At 41.4% G+C, this 24,564-nt stretch overlaps 1 protein-coding gene across 1 annotated transcript in view; it reads left to right on the top strand.

Annotated features, from left to right (window-relative positions):
- slc8a2b (solute carrier family 8 member 2b) overlaps positions 1–24,564 on the top strand; it is a 174,782-nt gene that overhangs the window by 115,413 nt on the left and 34,805 nt on the right. Inside the window, exons 3-6 of the mRNA XM_085795673.1 lie at positions 13,834–14,329; positions 18,918–19,055; positions 19,538–19,765; positions 21,829–22,212. Of these exons, the coding sequence (XP_085651799.1) occupies positions 13,955–14,329; positions 18,918–19,055; positions 19,538–19,765; positions 21,829–22,212 (1,125 nt within the window). The 5' untranslated portion in view covers positions 13,834–13,954. The remainder of the gene's footprint in view (positions 1–13,833; positions 14,330–18,917; positions 19,056–19,537; positions 19,766–21,828; positions 22,213–24,564) is intronic.

Genomic DNA, 24,564 nt, shown 5'->3' with positions numbered 1-24,564 from the left:
CACTCACGTTAAATATTCCCAACCATATACAGTAGTAGTCTGAAGCAGTGATCACCAGTTCGACTCCCAACCGAGACACACATGTCATCTCCCCTGTCTCTCTCCCTGCTCCCCTGTCTCCCTTCACTGTTGTATCTAATAAAGACATACAATGCTCCAAAAATAACTAAAATTGGGAAAGCAGATTAATTTTTTCTTGAACAATTACAGAAACCATATAAAAATAGTCATCTATTAATTTTTTTAGAACGAATTGCTTAGTTGCATTGCAGTGTTTACACTGCAATTTCATACTGCCTTTGTGTCCATATGAGAGCTGTTCAATTTAAAACTCATGCAAGTCATAATTTTAAATGGAAATAACAAAATATCTCTCAATTTCTGTCCATAATCATATAATGCATGATACCAACCACAGGTTTGTGATAAAGACAAAACATGTTTGTGCTGCAAACTCCTCTTGGACGCATAAGGGTTAAAAGTAAAAGAGCAAGTCCTTTTGACATTTTGGTTTCATTAGACAGAGTGGTCTGCTGCCTCTCATCTGTAGATTAATGCTCTAAAGCCTCAAACACTTCTGCCTGATGTTCTGGCAGCAGCAAAGAGGACAAACAAAAAGCCCTTCACAAAACAAGACGCTGTGTACACGGAGCAAACAGAGCGAGATTAGGGAGGCTGAGATGATGGAGAGAATTAGTGGCAAAGCATCACATAAGATGTTTATTGGCCAACGACAGGAGAGTTTTTTCAGTCCAGGTAACCTGCTGTGTTTGGCTAATCTTTGTCCTTTAATCAGGGAAACACTCACACATGGTAAAAACCCACCAAACAAATGTAGTTGAAAAGCTGCTGAGGGAGAGGGTCTCTGCATGAAGTATAATTCAAATGCGCTGTTCATGTCGTATAATGAAAAATGCCATGCACGGACCGGAGAGAAGGTGGGAGAGAGAGAGAGAGTATTTCTGCCACAACTAATGAAATCTGCTTTTAAAACAAAGCTGTGTAGCCTGCTGATCGTAAATAGCCCAGAGTGACAGGTGTCCTTGAGTTTACTGTCCTTTCATCCTTTTCCAAATGCTTCACTTCTTTATGGTGCAGTATGGGTCACTGAGGACAGACAGGAAGTGAGGGGAGTGAGAGTACAGGAATCACATGCAGTAAATATTCAGACCGGGGACTCACAGCTCAGGGCATTTACAGCCAGTGACATGTAATAGGTTAGTGATGCAACTGTTGTGATTACTTCATCAACACAATCTAGTCCAAATGTGTGAATGTGTTGTTAGTTAGGACACCTGTCCAGATGAGATAGCCTACTGGATGTGTGATAGTTACATGATCGTCTGTGGAACTTTCACGCTCGATTTATTTGCAGCCAACCTGCTGGTGTTCCCAGCTGATGCTCCTCCACTGCAGCGCCCAAGTTCAAACCTATGACAGCATAAATCCAGCAGACTGAGTAAAGGCTCTAGATCCCTTATGCCTCTCGGGCCTTTTCTGAAGCTGACCTCTGACCTCCCTGTGGAGGATGGCACATGTAAAGAGATAATAACCCCCTCAGGGATCAATAGAGTGTAGTAAAGAGAAGAAGAAGTATATAGCTGGCTGTAAACTCTTTTCACATTACACATGTACACATTCTCAGGATGGCTGACCCAGTGACAGAGGAACATTTCCTAAAACAAGGCGTTTAAATGTTAAATTCCTACACACTTGAGATTCTCACATGTTCAGTACACATACTGTATGGGTGTTATGGGCACGGCCACAATTATTGTAATGATTGTATTTTGATTGAAGGAATTCATTATTAATTTATCTAAATGTAATCAATAATGTCATAAAGCTTTCTTGCGTATGTCCTGTGAATACCAGCAGACACTACACAGTGCTGGAAAAGGTATTGGGTTTATTTTTTTTATTTTATTATAGGTCCCTTAATTTAACTTTTCTTTAATTTATTTGATCCATAAAATGATAAATGTGAGATTTTAAAAACCTGCAGTGTAGTTTTATATCTTCTCTCTCTCTCTCTCTCTCTCTCTCTCTCTCTCTCTCTCTCTCTCTCTCTCCCTAGTACCAACAGGCCGTCTGACTGTTTTCTTAATTCTTAATCAGCCAAAAACGATGACTCATCCTGAGGCTGAGTTTCTGAATCGAGGCTGTGGGCGTTTCTACTTTCACAGTATTAATATCGAACTTGGCCCTTCTTCATGATCAATAAAAACATGGACATAAAAAATATAAAACATAATATACGGGAACTTTAAATAAATGATATGATCTCCATATCTTTATCGATAATTGATATTGATCACCAGCCTAATATGGGAGAGGAAAGCAACCGGCTCTTTGTAGTAAAGTTTGTTTCATTTGTTTGATCCATTAAAAAGTATCAGGTGTCTGTAGGAGAGACTGAGTCAAGTCAGCAAACTATATAGTGGTTTATATACAGTAGATAGCATTTTCTCCTTATACTGCCATTATCATTGAATACATAATAACCCATTACCTGAAACCAGATCCACACCCTTGGTTCAGTTAAAGCAGATATCAGTGGAATGTTTTTGTTAATATAAGTCCTAAATAGTCCTATTTTCCGTCAGCAATCACTTACATGAAGTATTTCAGCCTAAACACGAGTCTCTCCGTCACTCTGCTCTGCTGTAACCCGAGGAGAAAATTTTCCTTGTGGGATACAAGTGTTATCCAATGAGGAGAGAGAACGGCATGAAGGGCTGTGTGTGCAGCCAAGGGATGCGCGTGAATGTGGTGACGTAGCACGAGGACCAATTGATGCCTGACAAGGGCGGGGGCTGCTAACTCATGGTGCGTTCAAGGAAACTCGTACTTTGTGTTTTTCCTTCCTGTGAAGTCATACCAGTTCGATCTGGTACGAGTTCACGGGTCGGAAGTTACGAGTGGCCGTTATAGGGAACTTTCACAGACAACAGGACGGTAAAAACACGAGCTACGGGTTACCTGGAACGCTACCAAGTCGTAGTTGTGACTTGAAGCTGTAACTTACGGTTTCAAAAGCCTGCCTTGAACACAGCATTAGCCGAAACGGCCGTGCCGATGATATCTGCTTTAAGTAGTACAGCTGCATTTCATGGGATGTCATGTTATTTCATGGTGCAGAACGTTTTAAAGGCTGTTTTAATGAGGAGCTGGCCTGCTCCGGCCCCTGTGACCCTGAACAGGATAAACGCTGTCAAAAATGAAGTAAAGTCATTTCACTGTTGCCCTGATATCAGGACCTTTTCTCCCTGTGGTCTCATATACATTTTGTTAGATTTAGTCAGCGTTTCTCCTCTTCCTCCTCCTCCCTCCACATGTGATCAGATCTAAATGAGTTGTCTTCTGAAAACTCAGTTAGTGTGTTTGTTGCTGTGGAAACCTGTATGCTTGTAATGAAATCCTTCGCTGCCCAGTCAGTTTCAGCTCAAATTACTTATTGATATGAAACATCGATTTGTCATTTGCTATGTTATTTGCTCAGTGGATAATGGAGGGAGGGAGGGACGTCTGAGCTGCCATTACTGTAAATTATATAGCAACAACATGTGTGTGACTCTACTGTAGATGGCAGAATGCATTAATGTGTGCGTTTAGTTTTTCAGTGGAATATCATGTTTTACAATTTATTCAATGGTAGAAATGAATTTTATCAGTTTGTCTTTTAATCCCTTACTGTGGAGTCTCTTGGCTGCGGAAGGATCCATGTGTAACAACAGAGGCAGCAGCAGCAGTCAAACCTCTTCTCTGTTGATTCTTAAAGGCTAATTAATGGTTCAGTGTCTAAAGGTCACTGTGGTTATGAACTAGGGTCAGCGGGAAGTATTAATGCTATCAGCACACACAAACAACACATCAATCTTAAACTGACTCGTACTTGTTTTGTTGAACACTAACACACCACAGCTCAGGAAACCAGGAAAAAATAGTTCACACAGTTTATTCACCTGTACATGCTACATGCCAGATGGGGACCAGACTGAAATTAAATGTTCCACTTGTGATGTGTTCAACAAAATAAGCAACAAAACTCAGACTGGGTAATAACATATTACTGTAAACCTGTCCCAGTGATGACTAATTTGTAAGTGGACACATGTATGACTTCTTTCACAGCGGTGGGGTGTGGCTAAATACATTTCCCCAGGTTTAACACTCATAAAATATGATGCATTGTTATAAATGAAGTTATCTAATATATATATATATATATTGTACGCTACGCTACTGTACGTGGAAGGCCTCCATCTCTCTCATTTATTAAACCATCACAATTACTCTGAAGCTGTTTAATCAAGGTGAGAATGTAACGGTTAAGATAAAAATCCTGCATATTTCCTCTTTAATAATGAATAAATGAATGCATGACTGAATAATATTTACCTTTTGCAATGAGAAACCCTAATCCTGTGCTACTTTTGTGGCTGTTATATAAAACATAAGGTCGTAATCAAAGATCACATCCAGATTGATGAAGAAATGTTTGACGGTGGAGAATAGGTTCCTAATATTCTTTCAATGTTGCAGGTTTGGGAAGCCGAATATAAGGTTCCCAGTCACTCGTTAAATTGGTCATCAGAGGTTTTCTGATGACGGTATTTGATAGCCAAGAGTCAATCCATGACATGAGGACATTTGTTTTTGTCACTGTCAGTCTGGAACATGAAGTTAAGTCTTCTGCATAACAGTGGAAATTACTATCACACCTACAGTACGGATCCTTTGACCCAATGGAATAAGATTGCAAAAGGACAGAGCAGTAGACTAAGAGAAGTTGATAATAGAGATGTGTGGTCTCACAGCCTAAAATACCTCTTTCAAAAAATATAGTGCAGATAGTGTCTAGTTGACAGGAGGAAGAATTTAAGTGCGATTATCTCCTCTAATTCTAGCATTGAAGTGAGACATACCAGCAGAGGGTTCAGTGCAGATGAGGAGATTTTTTTTGTCACAGGTGTGATTTGGAACTTAATGTCAATTATTTTATACATGAAATAGTGAAGAAATTACCCACATACCTCAGTGGAGGATTAAGGCGATTTCCTGAAATAAAACCCTAATAAAATTGGAAAAAGTAAGAATACACTGATAGGCCAAGATCAGGCTTTTTAGGCAGGGCTTTACAATTTACATATTTTATGTTGCTAGGGATCAAATCAACAAGGATTATCGAGCAGATCATTCACGGAGAGGCCCTTCTGATTAAGGGTATTATAAGAGGCATCTTTTCACGTAGACTGCAAGCTGACATGGAATTAAAAGACCCAGAAGGGAGAGAGATAGGGGGCTAATGAGCAGGAGACATGAGCAAGATACAGAGAGTTACTGCCTTGTGATCAGAGACGTTGAAATGTAGCAATTCACAGTAGGATTCAGAGAGACACCACAGGACAACATATGATTCAAGGGTTAACATGAAAAGACTCAAAGAGGGGGCGACACAATGTTTATTTTAACACCAAGAATAAGAACTTATATTTGGCCTTAAAGGGATAGTTCACCCAAAATTCAAATTTCACTCTTTATCTACACATGCTCATCGACTAAGCGCTGGGAGAATTTTCAGAGTTACAGCGGGGGTCTGTGCCTCACTTTTCTTCGTTCAAAAAGACACACCAAAAAACATCCAAATACCTCCATACTGCTCGTCTGTAATGTCCCTCTTGTATTGAAGCCCCAACATGAGAAATTGTTCCACCGGTCAGATTTACACTGACACAAGAAGAGCAGTGAACTGAGACACTGGGAGCTTCCGCTACAAACAAGCTTAAAACATAGACTTATTTAATTTTTTTCGGAACAATTTCTCATGTTGGGGCTTGAGGGGACATTACAGACGAGCAGTATGGAGGTATTTGGATGTTTTTTGGTGTGTCTTTTTGGACGAAGAAAAGTGAGCACCATTCACAACCATTATATGGACAAATACTGCTGTGCGGAGCCCCCTGTAACTCAGAGAAGGCACAGAGGACTCTGAAACTTCTCCCAGCCCTTAGTCGACATGAGGGTGAGTAGATAATGAGTGAAATTTGAATTTTGGGTGAACTATCCCTTTAAAATGTGCAACGCCCGGTACTATGTGATACTATGAATACTGGATTTTTCCGAGCTTCTCATTTATTAAAGACAGAAAAGAAACAGACAGATACAACAAAAGAAAAAGAACTAAGAGAGAAAAGGTAAGTAGATTATACGAGAAGTTGAAACCGCTTGTTGAAACCTAGAAATATTTTATTATTTTACAGTGTGTGCAGAGCAACAGCAGCTCACCTCAGCTGTAACTGGCAAGGGTAGGCCCCTTCGTTTTCCTTTTTTAATGATGTTGCTGGTGTCTTTTTGGTGCAGCAGTGAACACTGTGACATTCAGCCCCTGTGTGTGTCTATTTGTGTTTGTGTCCTGACAGAACACACACACATTACAGTAATAGGTTTAAATTTACCTTTCTTCCTGCCCATCACCAAAAGGAATTAATAGGAACAGAGCTATCAGCATCAGCAGTCATTGTTTAATGCACTGTTTAAACGACTGTTAGATGAGAGGAGGACTACAGCCAGAGGCTGATGAAGGCACTTACGGTAGCATGCGAGATGGAAGAGCTAGAGATCAGATAAACACAGATAAGAGAGGGAGGAGGAAACTGGAGTGAAACACTAGAAGCAGGAGCGTTCATGTGAGTGTAACAGTGTGTGTGCAGTTATGTGTGTAACATAAACAAGACTAGGTCAAAACCACACATAACCACGTTATGCATTCTCCCAAGTATCAGCCGGTTTCAGCTCTGTATCTGTTTGCTCCTCTGTTCTCATATACAGAGGGATATTCACATTCATATAATGGTCTAACACACTGTGACAGAGAGTAAGACCCCCCGCCCCCCCAAGAGATCAAGCAACTATAGCAAAGACCGCACGATAGCGATACACTGCAGTCTATTTCTCCACCACCCAACCGCCATCAAAAAAGCCACTCATAGCCACAAATAACGCTCAGAACAGCACCAAACTTCAGCAACAGTACAAATAGTGTCCCAGCCCATAATACAAGGTATCAAACACCTGCTGGCTTTGCCTGAAAAGAGACGAAAACAACTCACCCACTCTATCTATCTATCTATCTATCTATCTATCTATCTATCTATCTATCTATCTATCTATCTATCTATCTATCTATCTATCTATCTATCTATCTATCTATCTATCTATCTATCTATCTCTATCTATCTATCTCTATCTATCTATCTATCTATCTATCTATCTATCTATCTATCTATCTATCTATCTATCTATCTATCTATCTATCTATCTATCTATCTATCTATCTTTTTACCTTCTATTTTTTTGACATCTCTCCCTCCTGCACTCTCTCTCTCTCCCCCACCTCAACATTCCTTGTGATGATCAATCACCCCACCAAACCTTTCCCCTGGTTGCCATGGCGACATACTTCGCCTGTTCTCTCAATGGTGACCATAAACATGTTTATGACTTTGGTCCACATCATTCCCGTGTCCCTGCTTTTATTCCTCCAACCCTCCAACCATCGCTTCCTCTGCCTTTTCTATACTGTTTTTTTATTTTTTTTTATTTTTATCCCTCCTCCTGTTCCATCCTGCATTTTGATAATTTCCTGTTTTTCCATCCTGGTCTCCACTACGTCTTGGGGTCCCCCTCTTATTTATTTTCTTTCCATTACTCCAGCTACAACCTCTTTTTCTCATTTCATTCCTCCATCTGTGCCTTTATGACTTAATTCATCACCTATTTTTACACCTCTTTAATCAACCCTTTACACACACAGCTTTTTACTTCTCCTACCCCTCCTCTTATCCAACCCTCTCCCACTCCCACTGTCATTTCTCCATTCTCCCATCTATCACTCCCTCTAACTCCCTTTGAGCCCTCTCATCCCTCCTTTTTTCTTTTCTCCATTTATCATGTTTTTTTTTGCCCCATCTACCTTCATATCAACCCTTTTCCACCTTCCACCTCCACTTTATCCCTCCTCCCCTTCTCATGTTTTCTTCTTGTTGTTTCCCTTCTTCCTACCTATTCTACTTTACGTTCCCTCTAGCTCTGTCTCATTTTTTCTTTCTTGCCTTCATTCTCCCTCCAGTCTTTCTCTTCTCCCTCTCTCTTTAAGCTCCACCTTCATCCCTCGCTCTCACATTCTGTCACCTCATCAGTCAACATGAACATTTCACAGAGAACATTTCTTTTTCTTTCTGCTCTGTGTAAAACACCTGTTGGAAACACGGAGACACGCTTAAAGGAAACTGTCTATGTATGTTAGCAGCATGTTGTCTGCTCTTTGATGATGCCATCTCATTCATGCACCTCTGCCAACACATCAGTTAAATAAATAACTTCTTTCAAACTGCACTTTTTAATGGGGACTACTGTATATCAAAAGAAACCACTTCTGTTGGATACGAATCACAGAGGAGTCCATTAGTCTTCAGTCTCATCTCAGCTCATCTTCACTGTAGCGCTTTCAGATTGGAGGTGAGCTCAGACTCTTTGTAATGAAGCAGCTGAAAGAGGAAATAAAACTACATTGATATGACATCTAAACTGATTACATCGCTTTACTGACAAAAACACCTCATTATCATCAGTCATACTCCGCTATCTTGTAGTAAATGCACTAACCCTAACCCTAACCCATAAAAAACAGGGGCATTATTTTGAAATGATGTTGACCTTTAAGAAAGCAGAGACAAACAGAAGAATTAGTGCAATATAAACTTGTCACAGGTGTTCAGACAAAGCGTGTCTCTGAGGCTTCACCATGGAAGACACCATCCACTTACATCTCTACTAATTAGCTGCAGTCCCTCCCCGACCCTTACTTTAACTTTAGTCACAGCAGCACTGGGTGAAGCCTGGAAATTGGTATTAGAAACAAATGGATTGACTGTAATCACTCTGGTACCACTGTTCAGAGAGAGAGAGAGACGTTTTTCATGACATGTTTGTTCTATTGATATAATAAATACATATCATTTGTCAGGGGTAAGTCATTGTTGTAGATCCTACTTAATCTACTTGATCCTAAAAATGTTGACCTTTGCACTGCCCCTCTGACCACAGTCTGGGGTCAACTGTACCCTACAGTATGATGACAGGCCTTTTGGTGCCATTTCCTGGTCGTATGAACATGATAATAGGAAAAAGTGGTGTGTGTGTGTGTGTGTGTGTGTGTGTGTGTGAGCTGCTTCTCTGATGGTTTTTGAGAACAAACTGAACTTCCTGGATGTGTTGCACTTTTCATCCTGACAACATGATTCTCATTTCAATTCATGTTGTGTTTCTTGGCAGAACCGTTCAGCAGCCTTTAGTGTGCTTTAGGGTTCAGGCCACGGGAGATACAGAGAAGCAAACAGGGAAAATAAACACAGTGTATAGTTACACAAATCCAAATCAAAACCGCACACACGATAAACATCTACTGCCATGTGTGTTTGTCGTATCAAAACACTTTGCTGTCTCCCCATGAATGATCAGGTTTGTCAAAGGCGACATCCAACATTTAGAAAAGCTGAATTGCTTTGTTATGTAAATATTACACAGTATTACACAGCAGCAGGAGCTCAAACTCAAACTTTCTTTATTTAACTATTTATTTAAAGGGACAACGAGGAGTTTTGGAAAGGCGACGCATTTTCACACTACATTTATGAGCCTCCGCGCGCACCGTGAAATTCTTTGACCGACGCAAGACAGACTCATGTTTTCATTCATCAAGAATTAAAGTCAGAGGTTCGAAGACGATCACATACCGTCGTAGTTCCGACCATAAACGGCGATTCGGCGGCGTTATTGTCATGACTTGCCGCAAAATCGAAAGTAAAGAAACGCTGGTCGGCTCGACCGTAGCGTAGATTCATCCACATTAACGTGAGACTTTTTTATAACCAAATAGAAACTCCTCGTTGTCCCTTTAACTTTATTTATTTATATAGCACCTTTCATACATATAACATTTTACACAGTGCTTTACAGGTTAAAATGACCCGACCCCTCCCACACACAGACACACACATTCACTCACTCAGGCATGCCCACACAGCCGCAAACATACACTCGTTAAGATATGGCTGGGCACGGAGGATCCAGGAAGTCACCAGTCGGTAAACTGGAAGGATTCTGTGGCAATGAAGAGCTTTATTTTTCAGCTATGTATAAAAGATGTTCTCACATCATAATGGCAATATTAGCAGTGTTAACAAGTTATTAACATGTGATAAAGTTCAGATGTCTCATTATGGGTGTACACAATGATAAGAGAAACATACTTTTTAGCCACTTCTTCAAAGTTTCAGAACAAATTGTGTGACATCAAAATGAAATAAGCCCCTATCTGTTTTTTGAGAAACATACACATCACACACATTTAAATACCAACAGGAAAAACAAACAAACCTATGACCATTAGTCTTTATCAAATCAGCTTGTTTTTCCACTCAGTGTCTTGCATACATGACAGAGATAAATGGAGTAGGAGTTGAAAAATAAAAGGCAATAAACTGAGATTATCTGAGGTGTGTTACAACAGAAGGTGTTAGCAGGTGCTCTCCTCCTCGCAAATGGACAGATGGAGAGAGAGAGATGAAACAAGAGGAAGGAAGAGAGAGGTAGAAGATTAAGGGCCGATGCACATACTGTAGGAAACAGGGTTTAGTCCATCTGTCCATTCTTTGGTTTCACGCTGAGGTTTAAATCTCACCAGTCGGTGTACACACGCAGACCTGGTCTGCTATTCCTGTGGGGACACTCACTGATAAAAATGCCTCCCACAGCCCCTAACGTCAACCATCATTAAACCATCAGGTAAATATCTAACCCTACACCTGGTTCTGCCCCTGACCCTCCAACCTCAGAGAGCAGCCTCTACCCGACAGAGAGCCAAAAAATGTGTGTGTGGAGAGAGTAGAAGGACATTCGGTAAATAGTCCTGGGTTTATATGATTATAATAAACTCAAACACAGACCTCGTGTCATCAGCCTCTTTATCCAGAGGTCACCATGGTGACTCATCCCATCCCCTCTTCTTCTCTCCGTACCTTCTATCTATGTCAGATTTTGTATTCTCTGCCAAATTCATCTGCCAATATCTCTCTTCCTCTGTGTTTGTCTTCATTCTTTTCCTTTCCTCTAAATTTTCTTTCATGCCTGATGTGCGGAAAAAAATTGAGAGACACAGGATCTGCAGATGATGCCACGCCGCTGCAGGGTGTGAGATGCGCATCTCATGCGTGTGTCACATTGGCAATGTGTTGCCAGCCATCCTAACTCGCAGACAGGACTCTGACTCCTAGTGTCTGCTGCGATTGCCATTCACCCCAACCCAACCACTTCATGCTGACTCCTCTGTCATTGATAAATGTGACGGTTCATTCCTCAAAAATATGCAGCCTCTTAATGGGAAAATAATCCTAAAGACGTGTTGTGTTGTGGTGCAGTTTAGTTGTATACAAATGTAATTAATAGGAGACATGGATGTGAAGTGTATTCATGATGAACGCAGTGAGGCCAGGGCGTCCTGACTAAATGTCCATGAGTGATCGGTCAAAGTGAGAACGTCTTGCTCTTCATCTCTCTCTTGTGATCTTCTTCTCTGTTGTCTTTCTAGCTCCTCCTCCTGCCTCTGCTTCTTCACCAACTCTTTTGTAAAAACTGTTTTGTTGTATTTCAGTGACTCACCACCATCAATAGAGTGCGCCAGGTTCTCAGCCAAATCCCGTCATCTGCTGTGAATCATGCTTTTCACCTCCCTGCTTTTCTCAGAAATCTTTTATGTCGGTTAATTCTGGATATTTAAGTGCGCCCACTTGAGGCCGTGCTGAATGTCCAAGGACCACCGTCATATGGGGAGTGACAAGTCCATGTGAATGGAGGCGAGAGAAAAGAATTGAGCCTGGACTGTGCATCCTGAGAGGGCTGCGTCATTAAAAAGCAAAAGAGTTGTGTAGTGTATTATCCACCTGAACATTTTTGCTTTAATATCTTCAATTATCTTATGTTTTTCATGGTGTTTTCTTAGCCTAAAGGTTAAGGGATAGGTCAGAGGTCATTCACTATTTGGATAAGAACTTCATTTGTGATAAGTAACATTTTATATTCAAATAGAATAAATATAAATAAATGTAGATTATACAAGAGAGAAAGGCACACCCATATATTTACAGCATATGTTTAGATTAGGTGTCTAGCAGTAGTGTGGAATGTACCCTGAGAAATGTGTTTCTTGTCATATACCCATCTCTGTGGGTCATAGTTTTTGGGGATAATTGACACTGTATCTATGTTTAGTTAGTTTGGTCAAGAGGTTAAATGTCAGAAGGCATAGGTTATATTCTGTTTTTAGATCCTGTCTTGTCTGACCATCTTGGACAGACATATCCTTATATTGGAAAAAGGTGGAGTATTAGAAAACGTATAAGGTTAGAGCTTTAGGCCAAGAGGGAGAGATCTCATATTGGCACCAGAGATGCTCCACGAGTCGGCGTTTTTGACACTGTTCTTTTTCTTGTCATAAAACTCCTTTTTGAATACAAGGGAAGACGTGTCGGCGGTGATCCCTTCTTTTCAACAACACATCAATATACCACAGTTGGATGTCCTGTCTTCCTGTGTTCTCTACCTTACTCTTTGTCACAGTACCCCTGCACTGATTGCAATGATCGATCTCGGCCTCTTGTTCAGTTCCTCTGTTGTCCATGCTCTGTGTTTCATGCCCGTGTTCTTGCTTCCCAGTGTTTTCCCTGCGTGTTGCTGCTTCTTTTTTAGTTTGTTAAATAAACCTTTTGTTCCTTCGTACCTTGTTTTGGGGTTTACTGCATTTCGGGTCCAGTTCTGACACGCTGATCGCTGGCTCGACTCTCAACCGAGACGATCTTTCAAATAAAGGCAAAAAAATATGCCCCCAAAAATATCTTAAAAAATACAAAGAAGAGTTGGATGTTATTGAATTTCTTTACGTTTTATGAGTTCCACCTTAGAGATTATTGTTGCCCTATGTGGTGGCTTCAGACCCGAGTGTCCACTACTGTTACTGCACAGCATGATGTTTGAGTTTCTGCACCCATGTCAGCCTGACTGAGCAGAGCAAGGTTACTGGCTGCTGGGGAAAGGTGGTAGATTAACAAATAAATCGAATAGACAAGCAAACAAAAAGAAAATGAAAGTTTTTTGCCCTGCGATCAGATCAAAAATAATGAAACCTGTGCAGAAAACCACTCAAACCAAACAAAAACAGTTGCACAACAAAGGCTGCAAATTGATCTCTGATGCCTCAATCTACTTTCCTATACTACCTCACAACTCGATACCTCACTAATTTATCCAGCTGCTCTTTTTCTAGACACCACCAACTGTTACACATTTTCGTTAGCCAATGAGCTGAGCATTTGTTGGCTGGTGATGTTCACTAACTGGTCACATACACAGTGACTGCATACGCACCTGTGAGAGTGTGTATTTCTGTTTCTATTAAAAAAGTCCAGATCTCTGTGTCTGTTTCTTCTCGAACTGCAAAGAGCTGCAGCTAGTTTGCTTACATTTAAAAACTGTGGTCATTTCCTTTCACTTTGTATTATAACTTCCTCTTAAACTTGCTTTGTGATCACTTGAATACACCTTCACATTTCTGACCAAACAAACTAGACCTATGTGAGGGACAAGCTGTTTTCAGGACAACAGGCTGTCCACTCTGTTGTGTGTTCTTTGTAATGGGATTTTCTTCTGTGTCTTACAAGCTAATTTATTTTCTCTCTCTCTCTCTCTCTCTCTCTCTCTCTCTCTCTCTCTCTGTAGGTGAGCTAGTCGCACCACCCTCAGTTCTACCAACACCTGCCCCCCCTACCTACTCTTCCTCAGCCCATCATCCTTTGCAGTACCCCTTCCCTCCCACTTCTTGTGGGAACCACACGCTGCCATGTCTCTCTTCACCTCACCCACCTCCATCCTCCTCCTCCTCCCCCTCCTCCTCCTGCTGCCTCCCTGTCAGACAGAGTCCCTGCGCAGCGACCCCAGCAGTGACCCCACAGTCTCGTCCTCCACGTTCTCCTCGTCCTTCCTGCCCACAGAGTCTAATGGTAACAGCAGCAAGCCCCCTCCCAGGGACAAGTGTAACGAGGCCACGGAGTGTAGAAACGGCATCCTGCTGCCCATGTGGAAGCCTAAAAAGCCCGCGCTGGGCGAACAGGTGGCCAGAGCTGTGGTCTACTTTGTGTCGCTCATGTACATGTTCCTGGGAGTGTCCATCATCGCTGACCGCTTCATGGCGTCCATAGAGGTCATCACATCACAGGTGAGGATGGGGGAATGGAGAGGTACATTGGCAGAGTGGTCAAGGAGAAAATAGTGGGAAAACGCATCATGCAATACATGTCAGAGTCCACCTGTAAATCTAACTTCTTTAATATACATCGCAGTAAATTTCATGCCATAGGACATATTAGAAATGTATTTTGTAGCAGGCAAACTGACCGTCAGTGTGTCCTGTCTACATTGAATGCATCCTGGTGTAGACTCCAGATCAGACAACAAGTTACATGGATTATTTTGATTATTCTGTGAGGGTTTTTCAGTGAATTGTTTGGTCCATAAAATATCTTAAAGCTGTGGAAAATGCCTGAAGCTCAGAGTCCTCAGAGACTCTGAGTGAGTGTAAGCCTCAGGCATTTAGGCATGGTTTCACAGCAGCCACATGGTTCACCTCCTGTTGGACGCTGTCGTTGTTCGTCAAACTCCTCACTCCCCACTGAATCCTCTCGACTGTAAAGGCAGAAATACCAACAAAAAAATCATCCTTTAAAGCAGTGAATCACTACATCTGAGAAGCTTGAACTCATTCATGTTGGGCATGTTGCTCTTTAAAGTGGATGAATGCTCCAGATGGGAGTTGTTTTTAACTTATTTAATATTCACTTTTCCCAGATTTACATCTTTGAAAAGTTAATTGGATTTAATGAATATCATCAGCACTTTATCCTCTGAGAAAATATGCGGTGCTGTTAGAAGTAAAGGAAGCTAATCACCCATGACGCCTGTAAATAGAGAGGAGAGGGTCTGATTACAAAACAGTCAATGCAGAGCTCTAACAGAGGACAGGACGATTGTCTCACAGTGTGTGGACACACGAGTCTGTATTACTGAAAATTTCAGTCTGCTTCATGACCCTTCATCTGTTTAACATTTATGCCAGGAATTATTTTTTTTCACTAATGACTCTGAGTTGTTGCGTCCACAGATTTCAACCATATCAACTCCTCTAACACAGTCATGCTTCCCATCCAGTCTGTGTGCATACAGGCAGTTTGCTTAAGTTTTAAACTAGAATTTTTATTTTTTTTTAAGGGAAAATGTGGTTTATTTTATCTTATTTTACATTTTGTCGTTCTGGTTTAAAACTTAAAAAAGGAACTTCCTGAACATTCACAGACCCAAGCACCAGATCATGGATCACTTGAAAATCTATAGATCCAGGCTACATGATGCTTTCTCACTACAGTGATGTTTCTTTTTAAGCAGCTCTTAATAGCTCTTTGACACTTCATTTTGCCATGGGTGTCATCTTTTAATACATAATCTCTTTGACAAACATGTGAACATTGTCTGATCACAGCTGTAGAAAATTAGCTCCAAAGAGTTTCTGCATTATTGGCACCACAGTTAGAGCCGGAGGACCGGAGGAGAGACAGTTTGTTCTCCTTTCCAATGACATCCACTCAGTCAGTTGACTGTTGCAGGTGATTTAATGGCTTAAAGGCTAAAGAAAGCAATAATCAGTCAAGAGCCGTGTCTAATTTAATGAGAGCAATATTAATTATTGAATGATGCAACTGCAGCAACATGCTGCAGCAAACAGGGAGAGATTGAATGGGGCCCAGTCCAGGTATCAGTTGGTTGAAGTCATAAGTTATGAGTTATTGTTGCATTTTACATCTTTTCACCATAGTTTTAAAGTAAAGTAAAGTAAAGTAAAGTAAAGTATGCCTTTATTCATCCCACGACGGGGAAATTCACAAATTACAGCAGCAGTACATACAAACACACTCAGACATGCACACTGTGGTGGACTGGTAAAAAAAATAAAAAAAAATAAAAAAAGAATTGTCGGCCCACTTGCATAACCAGAACACTTTATCAGTGTGTCCACTGGGAAGCACTGCTCTAAAATGTCAACCTTTCATTGACTTTTCTTCAGCTGCAGCACTGACTTCCACCTACAGCTCTCAACCCTGTCCGTTATGGGAGGCAGTTGATTCACATGGCTTGCAGAAACCACACTGGCTGTGCAACAAACAGATAGATATAGATGGACAAACTCTGATAAGGCAGTGCGGTTGGATCCTGGTCTGTGATTCATCCATCAGTGATTCATTAAGGCCTGATATGTTCAAGGTCAATGAGTGCATTTGATGATCCCTGATGTAGTGAAGCATCGAGTAAATGTTTCAGCGTCATCATATCGCCATCTCTTTACTGCAACCTCAGCTTGATCAGTGTCCTTCATGGACTCACACAGAGTTCCTTCTCCATTCATTTATCCTCTATAATAGTGTAAATGGCCCTCAGCTGTTTTCGACACAGAAACACATGGTGTTATTCAGCCAGAAGGCCAATCGTTGTGAAGGAATCTATCACTCTCAGTGTGCATGTATGTGTGGGTTCTCTCCCAGACGGCCTGTACTAGTTCGAGTGTTGAGGTTATGCTGTCCTACGTGCTGTAGAAAAGGAGAGGAAGGGTCCTGAGAGGTTTGGATGGAGGCATCTCAATGTGAGAGAGGAGGATGAGGAGATGTGAAGGTCAGCTGCAGGGAGAAAAGAAGAGAGGGTGGACAATGTAAAACTAACTCCAAGAATGAAGAATCAGATCTGTTATAAAGTAAAAGGACCACAGTGTACAAATACTCTGTTGCTAGTTAATTCTTTAAAGCATAGCTACTGTACGTATATACACAGAATGGCCCATTTCCACATATCATCTATTATCAGGTTTTTATTTTTTATTTTTTTGTGATCAGTTGTTAATTGTTCTTTTCCATGTTAATAGAGGCAGTCATACAGACTTTACGTGTCGAGGTTGACCCAATACAAATTACAATGGCAACTGTATCTGCCCCAACCCAGTATGCCTAACACAAGACAGAACCTACAAGCCATATTATCAGATTATTATAATTATTGCTTCATTATGTGCTCATCACTTTAATATTGCAACTTGTAAAGAGGAGCTCATTATGATAACTTAATATAGGCTACTGCTGCTGTGTGAATAATTATTCAAATCAATCTCATCTGATCTTTGCATTATTAAAATAGCTAAAAGTAATGTATTATGTGAAGTAAAAAGTATAGTGTTGTATTGATGTATGAGCACAAGAGGTGACCTATCCAGTGTCACTTGGGATTGACTCCATCACCGTTATGGAAGGATGAATACGCAGCAGAAACACTATGGTTAACAGTGTAATACTATGAGACAGGGCTGTGGAAAGTTATCAGTGGTATGTTGGTCAGTGAAGAGTAAACAGCAGAAATATGTTCTCACGTTACAAAATGAACATGCAGAAATGTCCATCTGCATCCATATCTGACCCACCACACCCACGTTTCTCACTGGATGGTGTCACACTGCATCAGCAGTTGAGCTTAGTTCAACTTTTCAGCCTTTTTTCTGTCATTTCTGATTCTAATGGCTTCTTACATTTCTTTTCAACATTCAGTAGATACACAGTTGGAAATGATACTATAATAGAGAGGGTATGAATAGAGAAAGGCTGGGCGCGGGTCGAGTTGTTGGAGTGGGAGGGTGGGATGAATAGACATGAGAGGGTTAATGGAGGAAGGAGGGTGTTCATCCATCCTTTACAAGGTCAGTGTAAATGAATGTCTGATTGTGTCCCATAATCCAGTGTCCCATAATCCATCACTGTGGCAGCCAAAACACCTCAGCTATTTTGGCAGGGCTGGTCCTTGGTGTGTGTGTGTGTTTGTTTGTGTGTGTGTGGGGTGGGGTGTAGTGCAAATATGTATTTTTAACCTTCATGTTCTTTCCTGCACTTTATAAGTGTGTGTCTGTGTGTCTATGTGTGTTTTGGTACTATGAGGACTTGTGAGTGTAGGGAGGACCCACAATAGAAGGAGTGAATAAACTGCATAAAGTGATGACTGCCGTAGTGACGGAGGGATAAATCTGTCTGTGGATAAATACAAAGAGGTTGTGATGGCAGAGCCACATGTGCGATCCCATGTAGCTCCTCATCACAGTGGCCTTCCTAACCAAATACATCTAATAAAACAGAGAAATAAGAAACTACATCAAAATGTAAACACAGTGTTCTCTGGTATCCGTCTTGCTCACTATTAGTCTACATTGCTTGTGCAGTAGCTCACCTGTCAGCCACACTGTGTTTCCTGTTGTAGCTGCAGTCTGCTGTGTGCTGCCTGTTGCTGCTCCTGCTCATCATCCACCTCTTTTTCTTTCAAGAGTTGTTTGCACTGCTGTAGTGCGTTTCTCAGCAACAGACCTTGAAGACACAGCAGTAAATAAAAGGGCTTCAATTAAATGAAATATGCCAGAAGTACATTCTGCAATGATAACAAGTAATGAGAAAACAGTTGACATAATTTGTTGGCTGTAACTTAAATAGAGCAGCTCAGTATTGCTATTAAAAGTGTGCCCTTTACTTGCATGAATTTTACAGTTATATGCAAATTGCTCTGATAAAGGGACCAATGAGGACAACTTCTTAAATCTAAATTGTAGTTTTTACTTTAACTGCAACACACTACTCTGTTGTTTGCTGTGCTTGAATGCACCTGTTTCATTGTTGTAATGATGAAGTGGGGCTACAACTGCATAGTGTGCCTGTGTGTGTTTGGACCAACAGGAGAAGGAGGTGACCATCACGATGCCTAATGGGGAAACAACAGTGGCAACAGTTCGAATCTGGAATGAAACTGTGTCCAATTTGACGCTCATGGCTCTGGGCTCCAGCGCCCCGGAGATACTGCTGTCTGTTATAGAGGTACACACGCACACACTGCACACTTTATCTTCATTGCGTGTTTTCTTCTTCGTTCCAAACAAAACAGTCAGATGATTAGTTCTGTACCTGTTTAAAGGGATAGTAGCATTTTTTTAAAGTGGGGTTGTATGATCTACAAATAGCCCCTAGGTACTTTAATTGCAGTAGCAGACTCTCTGCACTCCTCCCGTCAGCAACGCCAGCCCATAGCCCTGCCCAGAGATTTACAACATACATTGTTGTGAATGGACCCAAAGAAACGGCCTTTTTTCGTGGCCTAAAAGAGGTTTTACCTGAAAAAAAATACACTGTTCCATTGTCCGCTATAATATAATTTTTCCATCCCCGAGTCTTCTACTGCAATTAAAGTACTTAGGGGCTATTTGTAGATCATACAACCCCACTTTAAAAAAATGCTACTATCCCTTTAACTTCCTAACTGCTCTCCTGCTACAAACCCTAAATCCACTCTCTCCCTCCAGGTGTGTGGTCACAACTTCAAGGCTGGTGAGTTGGGACCAGGAACCATCGTTGGCAGTGCCGCCTTCAACATGTTTGTGATCATCGGGATCTGCGTGTGGGTGATCCCCCACGACGAGACCCGCAAGATCAAACACCTCAGGGTGTTCTTCATCACCGCCTTCTGGAGCATCTTCGCCTACATCTGGCTCTACCTCATCCTGTCTGTGATCACGCCGGGCGTCGTGGAGGTGAGACACACTGTTTTGCTTGTACTACTGATTTTCTACCCATTGATGCAAAATGGTGCAAATTCAATAATTTGTTTATTAGTTTTATTTGTCCCGGTTTTGAGACCTACCTGAAGCAATTTTAAAAGTTGGGCCATAGCATCTTTTTTCTCCAAATGAATGTGTATTCATGCACTGTTGTGACACTGCCCTTGTGCTGTGGCTGTGTACGAGGAGTTTCTAGTATTAGTTTACTGTAGTTTAGTTTTTTATTTGCACATTATATAATAAATAATAAAATAGTAAAATTAAACATTGTGCAGGAGAGGTACAGTAGAAGCCAAAAAAAGGCTTATAAAACATACCTCCCCTATGTAAAAAACAACAACAGCAGTGGGCTTCAAAGTAAGAAGATAATACAGAAATTCATAACATAAAAAATAGAAAAGAAAGAAAGATAACATAACATAGAAAAATGACAGATACTGGTATTTCAGTTGTTAGGTGTGTATTCGTGCCCTGCAGCTCCCCTCCCAGACCATAAGAGCTCTCTCCTCAGAGGAGGAGGCTGCCTGTCTCCTCCTGCTCATTAAACTGTCTGCTGTATTTACAGGAGTTTAGCTAAAGAGACTGGCAGTTGTTTAAGCTCCCACTAACACCACCCGCTGATACTACACAATATATATCTTCAAGATGCTCCATCCTTTCAGTAACCGATGGTTTGATGACAGTGAAGATGATGTCACTACTGTAGCCTTCACATTTCTCTTCTCAGTTGAACATCGATGTGAGAGAAAGTGTGGGGCAACATGTTGAAACATGTTAAGACAGTGTTCTCACTACCATCATCAAACAGCACATGAGTGAATATACTGTATGTTTGTGGACTGGTGTTCATCTCTACTTTAGATTCAAACCACCTTAAAGGGACAACGAGGAGTTTCTATTTGGTTATAAAAAAGTCTCACGTTAATGTGGATGAATCTCCGCTACCCACACTTGTTAATGGCTCCATGTTCGATAAATATATCGTTCTGTCTCTATCGTTATTTTGTTATTATTAGTGGTGGCGGAAATGCTAGGCGAGCCGACCAGCGTTTCCTTACTTTCGAGTTATGAGAATAACGCCGCCGAATCGCTGTTTATTGTCAGAACTACGACGGTAACTGAACCTCTTTGAACCTCTGACTTTAATTATTGATGAATGAAAACATGAGTCCGTCTTGCACCGGTCGAAGAATTCTACGGTGCGCGCGGAGGCTCATAAATGTAGTGTGAAAACGTTTCGCTTTTCCAAAACTCCTCGTTGTCCCTTTAAAGAGATAGTTCAACATTTTGGCAAATTGGCCCATTGCCATAATCCCTATAGTTTTAGCAGTAGGTTCGTTACCTTTAATTGTCGCTGCAAGCTATTTTTAGAACGGCGGAGCAGAGCCGTGAGCTGCTCAGAGCTACGCTATGGAGGCTAATGGAATTTCTTGGTTTCCCTCATCAAACTCATCAAATACACAATCCAACAACTCCAAGACGCTCGGGTGGACAAGTTGTGACCTGCACATTCACCACGCTATGAGATAATAACAGAACGTTACGAGACAGAGTTGTTTTAGAGGTAAATTCATGCAAAACAGCTGATGCGCTTTCCCGTCGGGGGCAGTTTTTCAGAAAGCAGTCTCTGCATTTACCTCTAAAACTGTCTCATAACGTTCCATTATTATCTCATAGCGTGGGGAATGTGCAGGTCACAACTTGTCCACCAGAGCGTTTTGGAGTTGTTGGATTTGGATTGTGTATTTGATGAGTTTGATGAGGGAAACCAAGAAATCCCACTAGCCTCCGTAGCGTAGCTCTGAGCAGTTCGTGGCTCTGCTCCGCCGTTCTAAAAATAGCTTGCACCAACAATTAAAGGTAACAAACCTACTGCCATGACTATAGGGATTATGGCAATGGGCCAATTTGCCAAAATGTTGAATTATCCCTTTAATGTTGCTTCAGACATTTCAGACATTGTCATTAGTGATTAACTTTAATCTAATCTAACCTGTGTGTGTGTGTGTGTGTGTGTGTGTGCGCGTGTGTGACAGGTGTGGGAGGCGCTGGTGACCCTGCTCTACTTCCCAGTGTGTGTCATCTTGGCTTGGATCGCCGACCGCCGCCTGCTCTTCTACAAGTACATGGGCAAGCGTTACCGCGCAGACAAGCGCCACGGCATCGTCGTGGAGACAGAGGGAGACCTGACCCCCAACAAGGGTGGCATGGAGATGATCATAGACGGCAAGTTCCCACCGCGAGGGGGTGCTGTGGTCCCCGCCGAGAACTGCGGGGGAACTCAGGATGGTGCTGCGGCCAATAACATTGGCGCGGCAGCAGGGGGCGGAGCAACGGGAACTGGAGGTAACCTGCCCAACTCCAACAGCATGATGGTCAACGTGGAGAGCAGCAAGGAGCTGGACGAGAGTCGCAAGGAGGTGAGAGACTGAGAGGGAGGGGCAACCGTTAAGTGTAGAGAGAACTGTTATTTCACAAGCAGGATGTAATTCACATACTAAACGTTTTAGACACATTTTCTATGTCATATACATATTGTATGGATAATATATGTTGTGGTTATGGCCTCTGATTTGACATAGGCTAACACTGCAGACGTGGTCAGACAACGACAAACTAAGCGCAGCATCCATGGTTGGTTTAATATCAGTTGACATGAATCATCATCCTGTGTTGTGATTGTTCCTGTTCTAGGAGGGAGCATCGTATCAGCTCATACTGTCTGGAATATTTCTCAATATCTCTGTTTGCCAAGGGGACAAAAAAAGATCAGAGCTCAGAAAAAATATAAAGGATGATGGGATGTATGCTGTGTTGTTTCCCAGAAAGAGTGTAAAGTTCAAATCCTCATCATTTGAAAAGTCTGAGTGGAAGGATATGCAGAAAAACGCTGTTTGTTTTATAAAGTGCCAGGATTTTATAACTCACAGCAACAATTTGTTTATCTCGTGTCTCAGCAGTCACAAGGAAAACAACAAGATACAGAGATCATTTTACAATCTTGCAGGGATGTGTAGCTACTTGATGCATGTGACTGACAATGAATGATGTCCTGTTGTGGAAAAGGTGGAGAGAGGAAATTAAGAGGAAAGAGAAATGACTGAGTGTGTGAGGCATGAGGATACATCTTATCTTAACAATTGACCCGATTGATAAGGTACTTTTTGCAATGAGAACAAAACATTCCTTTGGATTTTGCTTGATAAAGTGACTTTTCACTGAATGCCAGTGTGTGTTCTCCAGCGCTGCATCGTGCTGCAGAGTGACAGGCCGTGTGGTTTGGACTTGAGAGGAGAGAGAGAGAGCAGGGACAGGCTGTGGCTTCACTTCACTTCACTGGTTCACTGAATTGAAGCTTTGACACATTGACATTTTCTTACTATGAAAATCACTCTCTTTCTCTGACACACACACAATACATGTACACACAATATGTCATTCACAAGTCTTTAAACAAATTGAAATTTCACACATTTATTCTCACTTTTATGTTTCAAAATCAAACCACAGTATAACAATAAAACACTCCGCGTACCAAACTAAAAAGCTTGGCAGCTAAATTGTTCCTAATGAAATACTTGGCAGGTATTGAATGTCCTCTCTGCAAATGGAGCTGATTAAATGGAGCAATGAAAATTACTCAACGATTAATGAATTTTTCTCTTTTCATTTTCCCAGCTGGCACTGAAGTCAATAAAAAAGTAGAAAAAAAGAGAAAATACCAAGGCACTCATCTTGAATAAAAATATTAAAATGCCTTTATTGCATTAAGGGCCAAACATAGTAAAAAAAGACGCTTATAAAAGTTGTTGAAACTTGCATATGAATGAATTTTAAATGTTTTCAAAGTTCCAGAATTTTAGACACAAGTAATCATTTATCAGGCACATTAAAATTGTCATTAGCCAATGAGAGGTGTAGATAAATAAAACTATAGATAAATATGGACACAGCCTCAGTGACATCACCCACAGGTTTCTGAGGTGTAGCTCTGAGGCTGAGACTGAGCTGCTCTGCTGTCGCCAACTTGTCAGTGTCTGACTCCGCTCCCTCACTTCCAGCTAATCCAAATATGGTCAGAGAGGAGGAGTACGTATAGCTGAGACTTCGGTGCATGTTGTTCAATAACTGACTAAGGCGTTCACTCCTTTTAGCATCATTTGCACAGGCGGACATCTGGGTTTCTTGTTTGATGGCTAAACTCAAGGTAATTCATATACTGGCTTATCAGCCCACAAACAACCTAAGCCAATGAGCCAGGTATGGGGAGCACAGACACAGATATCTGCTAAAATTCATGCTATAATTTCTCTCACTTCAAACTAGAGGAGAACGGACTTCACCAGCTTCTGTCAGTCAGTAAACGTCACACAAAGACACTAACACACAGACACAGTGATACGAGTCACGTTCAGTGAGGTGAGGCTGAGTAGACAGCTAGCAACTAGTCTAGAGGCCACGCCCCCTTTAGTGTACCACTATGCATTAATCAAATTGAAACAGGTGTAACTGTGTTTATTTTAGCTGTTTAACATTTTTACATGGGCGTGTACACAGACTGAATCAGACTCTAGCGGACATTAGAAGAACTGCAGAAGGGCACTGGCTTCATTTTAAAGCCTGGATGGCTGCCGCTTGATTTGAAGGTTCAAATATTTTAGGAAGGGAGGCAGTGATGTTTGTGTCGGGCTGAGAACTGAAGCATAAATCCCTCCAATCATCCACCTGCTACAGGGGCTGAAGGTGCCAAGAATCTTCACTCTGCTACAGTC

This window comes from Trachurus japonicus, chromosome 13 (genome assembly GCF_045865225.1).
Source record: "Trachurus japonicus isolate A0001 chromosome 13, Traja_1.0".
Taxonomy (NCBI): domain Eukaryota; kingdom Metazoa; phylum Chordata; class Actinopteri; order Carangiformes; family Carangidae; genus Trachurus; species Trachurus japonicus.
This window is presented reverse-complemented; position numbering and strand designations above follow the sequence as displayed.